Source organism: Bombina bombina, chromosome 3 (assembly GCF_027579735.1).
Source record: "Bombina bombina isolate aBomBom1 chromosome 3, aBomBom1.pri, whole genome shotgun sequence".
In the NCBI taxonomy this organism is placed as follows: domain Eukaryota; kingdom Metazoa; phylum Chordata; class Amphibia; order Anura; family Bombinatoridae; genus Bombina; species Bombina bombina.
This window is the reverse complement of record NC_069501.1, coordinates 1,058,958,560-1,058,967,847: the sequence shown is the minus strand read 5'-3', so window position 1 is coordinate 1,058,967,847 and position 9,288 is coordinate 1,058,958,560. Positions and strand designations below refer to the sequence as shown.

The 9,288-nt window shown below is 37.2% G+C and overlaps 1 protein-coding gene across 1 annotated transcript; it reads left to right on the top strand.

Moving 5' to 3' along the window:
* Positions 1–2,057: 2,057 nt before the first annotated feature.
* MYG1 (MYG1 exonuclease) lies at positions 2,058–9,079 on the top strand. The gene is made up of 7 exons (XM_053708310.1): positions 2,058–2,302; positions 2,861–2,973; positions 3,053–3,212; positions 4,483–4,632; positions 4,877–4,999; positions 5,084–5,265; positions 8,816–9,079. Exons 1-7 carry the CDS (start codon positions 2,081–2,083, stop codon positions 8,973–8,975), a joined length of 1,110 nt encoding a protein of 369 aa, XP_053564285.1. The 5' UTR covers positions 2,058–2,080; the 3' UTR covers positions 8,976–9,079.
* Positions 9,080–9,288: the final 209 nt, after the last annotated feature.

Below are 9,288 nucleotides of genomic sequence, written 5' to 3'. Positions count from 1 at the left end.
GCTATATATATATAGGAATATATATTTATAAATACATAGTACATATTCTGCTATGTGCAGAACATTGGAATGTTAAATATTTACAGAACATGCACAAATATAACACTTTATTAAAAATTAATATTGCATAAATATGTTTTTACATGTTTTCATCTACTTAAAGGGACACTCAAATCAAAATTAAACTTTCATGATTCAAATAGAGCATGCGATTTTAAACAACTTTCCAATTTACTTCCATTAACATAATGTGCACATTCTTTTTATATGTACACTTTTTGAGTCACCATCACCTATCGAGCATGTGCAAGAAATCACAGAATATATATATATATATGCATTTGTGATTGGTTGATGGCTGTCACATGATACAGAGGGAGTGTAAATAGAGAGTGAATCCACGTGGTATAGCTGCGTTAGATAAACCGGAACTAAATGTTTCTGTGTGAATATGTCCAATGAGGGTAGTGCTAGCAGAGTGCCGTAGCTGCGGTCTGATCCGTGACGGCAAAATGTAACATACATGCAGAAAAAAGGTGGTAGCAGGTACTACTGCAAAGAAGGTGCAATAAAAAATAAAATATAAACTTTAATGAAAAAAGTTAAAATACAAAAACAGGCAAGACACTAGACAGGGGAGGGTGATAGAGCAACAGACTGACGCATTTTGCGCCCTCTAGTGGCGCTTAATCATAGGCTCAAGAAAAAGTTCTTTTGACAGCCTTGCATTTTAGCCAAACAGTGCTCACTCCTCTGTAAATTCATGTGCATGAGCTCAATATTATCTATATGAAACACATGAACTAATGCCCTCTAGTGGTGAAAAACTGTCAAAATACATTTAGGATTAGAGGGGGCCTTCAAGGTCTAAGAAATTAGCATATGAACCTCTTAGGTTTAGCTTTCAACTAAGAATACCAAAAGAACAAAGCAAAATTGGTGATAAAATTAAATTGGAAAGTTGTTTAAAATTGCAGGTCCTATTTGAATCATGAAAGTTTTTTTTTTGGACTTGACTGTCCCTTTATCAGAAATCATCCCAATATGTATTATTCATAATTTTAAAAGGATTTCAACTTTTAGTTCTTTTTTTAAACTTAATTTTTGCAGTGCCTTTTACTTCCTGCCACAGCCCTACAAGGAGGCTGTGTTCGCTACACAGGAAGGCTTATCTAACTTGATCTTGTAAAGTTTCTAGAGCAATGTTTCCCAAACCCAGTCCTCAGGACACTTACTCAGGCCAGATATTCATTATATCTTAAATAGAGCACAGATTAAACAATCAGCTGATTATTTCACCTGTGCTCTAGTAAAGATAGAATGAATATCTGGCCTGAGTAAGGGTCCTGAGGACTGGGTTTGGGAAACACTGTCCATGCTCAGAAGAGACAGAATGCAACCCAAGTTGTCAACATGTAAGCTCTCTTATTTCCCTGTAGACAGTGGCTACACTGAACAATTATATGAGCTAATTGTGCTTGAAAACAAACTGTAAAAAGAGGGAAAAAAATAAACAAACTTATTTTTATATTTTTACTTTGATTTAATATATTTGTTTGTAATGTCGGAATCCAAAATATATACAGAACAAGTATATATATATATATATATATATATATATATATATATATATATATATATATATATATATACATACACACACACACAAAAGGGTTTGGACATATACCATACAGTTGGTTCTTTATATAGTGTAATCAATAAGGCTCTCTTGTTTTTATTATTGAAGTTTGTAATAAACATATCCAATTTAACAACCTAAATACATACACTGAAAAGGCGTAACACGTAAGCTTTTCCCCATCCTGGTTTAAACACTCTTGGTCAGGCAGCTGTATCTTGTAAATATAATTTTACAAAGAAAATTCAACCGGTATTTGATTTACTAAACAAATATTGTTTAACATTAGTTTCTATAAGGAGTCTCACTCTACAGGGATGTATAGAACTTGCATGTCACACCTTAGTATTGCGGTGTCCTTCCGGGTTATTTCTCGAAGTGCAGTGTGCACTCATTTATTTTTCCCATCCGCTATTTCCTGACCTGTTCATTTGGTTCCTTATGCTGTTGCGGGGCTGGCAGTCCCTAGCTGTCTGCCTGCTTTCCCGCCACCAATTCTCCAACTTGATAGCCGGTGTTTCGCCTCTCTTGATGCCTGAAGGCCCAAAGCGGCCTCGACGGGAGGAGAGACTCATGGCGCCTAAGATCGGCACCCATAACGGGACTTTCCATTGCGACGAGGCGCTGGCGTGTTACCTCCTGCGGACACTGGAGCCTTACAGGGTACGGAATGCAATAACTATTGGCTGGTTGAGAATATTTTGTCCACACGGATGCGCATCGCGCAAGCATTTAATAAAGGCATTTGTAGAGTTATCATACAGAGTTTGCAGTGCTTGGTCGCTATTTGTAGCTAAGCTGATGGGCAGGTGTAAGAGGTCCAGGGTAAGGAGTGGGGGGCACAATGAGACCGAGTCCCTATTCTATTTTTGCCTACACACAGGCTTCTTGATTTACACTACTCCTCAAACTCACTACACGAGTACTATCTCTGATTGGGTACAGTATATGTTTGTGAATAGACTTTCACGCGTACCATTTTGTGCTGAGCCTATCCACGCACTTTTCCCGGGCTGGTAAGAAGTTAGGATCTTTACTTGTCACTGGATGGGCTAATGCTTTTTTTACCCTTACATGGGACATAGCTGGTGTTGGATGGATACAAAATAAATAAAACAACAATATAAAGTACTAATCATTCTACTATGTTATCCTGTAAAGTTTTACCTGTGCCAAGACAAGTAGCATTTACACACTACATCTTTTCTTGTCCTGTATTAGGATGCAGAGATTGTCAGGACTCGGGACCCTCAGTTGTTGGCAGAATGTGATGTAGTGGTGGATGTTGGTGGAGAATATGATCCAAGCAGGCACCGTTATGACCACCATCAGAGGTTTGCCAGAACCTGTTTTCATTTTGGTAGTATTAATGTTTATGTGCATCAGTTTGTAAACCTCCTTAATATCTTTCAGGGCTTTTTGTGAGACCATGCACAGCCTGTTTCCAGAAAAGCCCTGGTCTACCAAGCTGAGCAGTGCAGGCCTGGTTTATGCTCACTTTGGAAATCAAATTCTGGCAACTCTTCTAGTTACAGAGGAGGAAGATCCCATCATACCTGTTCTTTATGACAAGGTGAGTAGACTACGAAATGAGGAGCCTGTCACATGTTTTTTGAAATTTAGATTACTTTTTAAAATATATTTTTTTAATTTTTTTTTTAAACTAAGTCTAATTGCCCTTTTATATAAAGTAAGCCAGTATTCTGCATCGTCGTTGTTACATAAAGACCTAAATTAACCAAAAAATAAGCAAAGCCACTAATCCTTATTTCTTCATTTAGTATGGATGTGCATTTGGATCCTTAAAGAGGATCCAAATACAGAAGTAAGCAGCGGCTCGTGCGATGCAGATATTTTTCGTAGCCAGATTGATTCCTGTAAAAGATCCCACACTAAGATTTGTGCAAATCCAGGTCTTGGAGTGCACAAAGAAGGTAATGTCCACAGCACTCCAAATGAAAAAAATCTTTATTTCAGGACTTAGAAAACAGCGACGTTTCGGGGTTAATACCCCTTAATCATGCATCAAAATGATTAAGGAGTATTAACCCCGAAACGTCGCTGTTTTCTAAGTCCTGAAATAAAGATTTTTTTCATTTGGAGTGCTGTGGATAACTGTAAGGGGAATAGGCAGTTCACCTGTCTTCACGAGCACCCATCATTCAACAGGTGCTGTTCCTTTCCATTGTTTGTTCTCCAGGTCTTGGAGTGGGGATCTATTACGAAACTCAATCTGGTCCCAAATATATCTGAAGTGCACTAGTGGCTGCTTGCTTCCGCTTAGCTTTCACACCAAGTGCAACTGCATTTTATTTTTTTTAAAGGACACAGTTTCCCGTGAACATTTAGGTATAATTAAAACATAGCCAAGATATGAAATATCACTATGCATAAAACAAGTTATTATTGAACCATATAATGTATTAGTAATATGGCTTTTGTTCTCCATAATGTTTTAAACCCTGTTATAAAGGGTTAGGGTTAATCTCCTGTATTGCGCTCCTTTGTTATCTAAGGGGATAAACCCAGGCCTGATAGTATTGTTGAACTACTTTTTGCACAGAAGTAATGCCTCTATTTCCATGCAATTTTATATAATAAGGTAAGACATTTTAAAGCCATGACAATATCATGAGAGATATTGCAGCAGCAATATTTTGTGTGGGTACAATAAGCCGCTCAAGTAAAGGAGTATTTGGTATGCTATTTGCGATCCTGCTGTCTTCAATTTCAGCTCATTGATTGATCGTTTATAGTTTTCTTTACTATGTCTTTTTTTCTTTTTTTACGCCCACTATTGTTATCCTCTATAATCCTAGATTTTCTTTTCGTTCATCATTTAGATGTATGAGAGCTTTGTTGAAGAAATCGATGCTATAGACAACGGAATCTCACAGTATGATGGAGAGCCACGATATTCTGTTACAACCAACTTAAGCTCTCGTGTGGGACATCTCAATCCTCGTTGGAATGAGCAGGATCAAGACACTGAGGTACTGTCTTGGCTTCTTCAATACCCCAGTGAGACATACAATGTTGTGAAACTTATGAAGTTACTATGTGAAAATTTAAAACAAAAATTGCTTTGTAAGAATAAAATCAATAATTCTATTGATATTCTGCTTACAACTGCATTTTTAGTTCATTATGCCATCTCATTTTGTTCTCATCAGTTCCTGGTTACTAAGGGTCTGGTTACTATTACATTCTTGCTAAGTGAATATTTATGTTGTACAGGCTGGGTTTAGGAAGGCAATGGAATTGGTTGGAGCAGAGTTTGTGTCTCGTCTGGACTTTTATCACAGATCTTGGTTGCCAGCTAGAGCACTTGTTGAGAATGCCATCAAGGACAGATTACAGGTACATATTAACTAACGTGTATGCTTGGTTGGGTTCTCCATTATACATACTTTTAAGTTTGACATGTTTCTATTTTTGTCACAGGTGGATGTGAGTGGAGAGGTGATTGTTTTGGCCCAGGGTGGATGTCCTTGGAAAGAGCACCTTTTCCAACTAGAGAGAGAGCTTAACTTGGAGAAACACTTCAAATATGTGTTGTATCCTGATCAGAGTGCCCAGTGGAGGGTGCAATGTGTTCCCACAGGTCCAAGCACTTTTCAGAACAGGTTGGTTTGTGGTGTTTGTATTTTAACCCCTTTAAGCTGTTAGGACTTTCTATGCCATTCTAACAGTAATGGGCTTTAACTACGTTAGGACGGCATGGAACGTCTTTGCTGTTATGACAGTCCCCCAGGATCCAATCAGCACTCAAGTTACTGCAACAATGTAACAGCCAATGAGCGGAATCATTAGCTGTTACCACTGTATCTGCTTCATTTCTCTTTCCCTGTGGAATTGGAGTGGGAATTTGGTGGTGTGATTTACTTATTCTCTACTAAATACAAAAAATTCCTCTACGGCAGCACACTATTATGCAGAAGAGGCTTATGCCATTCTTGCACAACATTCAGGGAGCAAAACCCTTTCTACCTTATCTGATCGCAAACTCTTACGGCATCAGACATAAAGCCCTTGAGTGAGGTATCTAGCGATGGTGCTCCCTGTCATCCAGCAACATCTGATCAAAATTGGCTACCCCCAAATTTAACTGCCCCTGAATTACCCCTATTTACAGCAACTCCTGGCATCATAACCAACATTAGTTTGTGAGCCAATTAATTATTTAAACCTGTTTGACAGATACCATGTTTGAGAATATAGTTGCTAAAGCAAATGTTTATACCAGCCAGTATTTGTATCTGTCAGAAAATCCAGTCGCAGTATGTCAGAAAAAATACCTGGCACCCGACTGACCTATCTGAGATTAAAAAGTTTGGGCACTGACACTAATGGGCAAAGTGAAGAAACCCAGCATTTGTTTATACTGGCTACCCCTCTTTTTCCAAGGGATTAAGCGGGATAGATACTAACGGCTGCTGTGGTTTTTTTTTTTTTTTTTTCATTTTAATGCTCAGTGCCCCCCACCCTGGCATTTTCATTCTAGGATCTCCCCCAAAGCATGCAAAAAGCCACCTCAGGAAAAAAATGCAGTCTCTGCTATAAAAAAGGATTTACTAATATAGTTATTATTGTCCTTCCTGCCCATCTCTACCCGGCCTCTGTATCACAGACTGCTTCAGAATCTACCATACAGAGTTAAACTTTAAATACAAATTTCTTAATGTGTTGTTTTAAAAAGATAGATAATCCCTTTATTACCCATTCCCCAGTTTTTGCATAAAGTGAATGTAAAGTTGAATGAGTGACCGGTTTTTAAAAATACTATTGAAAACAGGGGCACTTTTATTTATTAAACTTTGCATTGCAGCACTTTTTTTTTTTATTTTTTTTTTTAAATACTTGCCTTCTTCTTTAGCAAACCCGGACCGGCGATACTCCGCCTGCAGCTCCTCTGTACTTACCTTAGCAATGACGAAGCCGGTTTCGTCATTGAGGTGCTAAGTACAGCATGAGAAGCGGACGGAGCATCGCCGGTCTGGTTTTGCTAAAGAAACGGTAAGTATTTAAGAAAAACGCTGCAATGTAAAGTTTAATGAATGAAAGTGCCCCTGTTTTTAATTAAAAAAAAAAACAGGCACTCGTTCATTCAACTTTAAATTCACTGTTCTATTGATATACTTTTTACCTCATTGATTACCTTGTGTATCAGCTTCTTCTGACAGCTTCTTTATCACATTTTAGCCAATTAGTGCTGTCATGCACAACTTAGGGAGTAAGCACAATGTTATCTATATGGCCCACATGAATTGGCAGTCTCTTGTGAAAAGCTAATAAAAAAGCATGTGATAAGAGGCTGTCTGTAGTGGCTTAGGAACAGGCAGAAATTTAGAGGTTTAAATGTTATAAAGTATATTAATATAACAATGTTGGTTGTGCAAAGCTGGGGAATGGGTAGTAAAGGTCTTAACTATCTTTTTAAACAAAAACAATTTTTGTGTAGACTGTCCCTTTAATATCAGATTTCCATGTAAATGGGTGGGCCCTATGTTTGGTCTTTTAACTACCTGAAACGCCATAAAACCTGTACCAGGGGGGGTATCGTTATACTCATGGGTCATCTCTGAAGACAAATATAGGTGTTTTATTGTAGTAAAATCAGGATTATGATAGTCACAGTAAAATTGCTTGGAAAACATAAAATGTTATTTCTCACACGTACGTAGGTTTAATTCATATATACATTTTTGGTGTTAAGAGTCCCATTTGTGTGCATGCACTTAATTGTGTGTGGGTGCACTTCATTTTAAAGAGGTTAATTATGGTTGAAGAAACATATAGCTCAAATTCTAGGTTTTGTTTACATTCAGAACGCGAGCTATTGACTGTCTTGAAGGGATAAAATAGCTATATTTTGTTGATATAGTTGGACAGGCAGGGGAGAACTTGAAGTTTCTCTGGATTTTCTGTGCTTTCATATTCTCAATATGAGAATATGTAGTGGCGCCATAGGGTTTTCAGTGCTTTCATCTAGGGGGATTGACTCACTAAGTTTGCTGATTAGCGATTCCCTTTTCTCTAGCCACCTTACGTGGACGTAATGTTGTCCTGCTGTGTGTGATGACATTACACAGAATGAGGAATTGCTAGGAGGCAGTGGTACTTAGCCCATATTTCACCCCCACTACATAGAGAGTATGCTTTTTCAAATGAGGGATCAAATGTCCCTCTAGTGATTTTTATTTTTTTATAAGACTGCAGAACAATATAGATGCATTTGAGTAGTTTGCATCTTATGAATGAGTTGCGAACACAGTGTACAAATGTAAAATGGGGCGAAACACGGATAAAAAGCCAATGCAATATAATTGTTATGCTGTTAAATGTATTTGCTAGAGCTCCTTATAATAAAGTCAACCAACTGTGATTCTCTTAACACCTGTATAATTGTTTTGGCTGCATTGTCAGCATTAAAATAGCTTTTAGGGTAAAAACTGCTCTAATAGACCCTGTCATATTAAACATAAATAGTTAAAGGGACAGTTTACTCCAGAATTTGTATTTGTTTAACAAGATAGATGATCCCTTTTATTACCAATACCCCAGTTTTGCATAACCAACATGGTTATATTAATACTTTTTTACCTCTGTGATTACCTAAGTCTCTGCAGACTGCCCCATATCTCAGTTGTTTTGACAGACTTGCATTATAGCAATCAGTGCTGACTCCTAAATAACTCCATGGGAGTGAGCACGTTATCTGACACACATGAACTAGCACTGTCTAGCTAGGAAAAACTCACAATGCATTGAGATACGAGGCAGCTTTCAAGGCTTAAAAAAATAGCATATGAGCCTACCTAGGTCTAGCTTTCAACAAAGAATACCAAGAGAAAAAGGCAAATTTGATGATAAACTTAAATTGAAAAGTTGTTTTAAAAATGCATGCCCTTTCTGAATCATGAAAGTTTAATTTTGAGTAGACTGTCCCTTTTTAAATAGAAAAAAATGGAAAATAACAGACATATCAGGTTCTGTGTCCCACACTTTGACACTGTAGCTAATTCGGCCATATTGGCAAGGGGGTAAGCTTCTGTAATGTTATATATTTACCTGCTGTGATTTTGCCTTAATAGGATATTTTTTTTTTTTTTTTTTTTTGTTATATGGTGTGTGGTTTCCAGTGTATATAATATTTTTAATTTTTTTTTTCCTCAGGCTTTCACTGCCAGAAGACTGGCGTGGACTACGTGCTGACGAGCTGTCGTCTGTCAGTGGAATTCCTGGTTGTATTTTTGTTCATGTCAGTGGTTTCATTGGTGGAAATGAAACACAAGAAGGAGCGCTTGAAATGGCTCGCAAGGCTTTGAGATCTTAGAGGTTTCTCATACAGCATGTGTTACACAGGTGTTTGATACACCTAAGGAACTATCATCCTTTGTATTTATATCATGTGACATGAGTAAATATTTTTGTATTCGACATGTGTCCCTCAAACTTAGTTTGTGTTTCCACCTGTATGTTAATCCCTCTCCAGTATGTGTGTGTGTGTGTATGTATCTATATCAGTTTTCAATTTCCACTAGTACCAGACAATATATATATATATATATATATATATATATATATATATATATATATATATATATATATATATATATATATATATATATATATAAAAAAAAAATTAT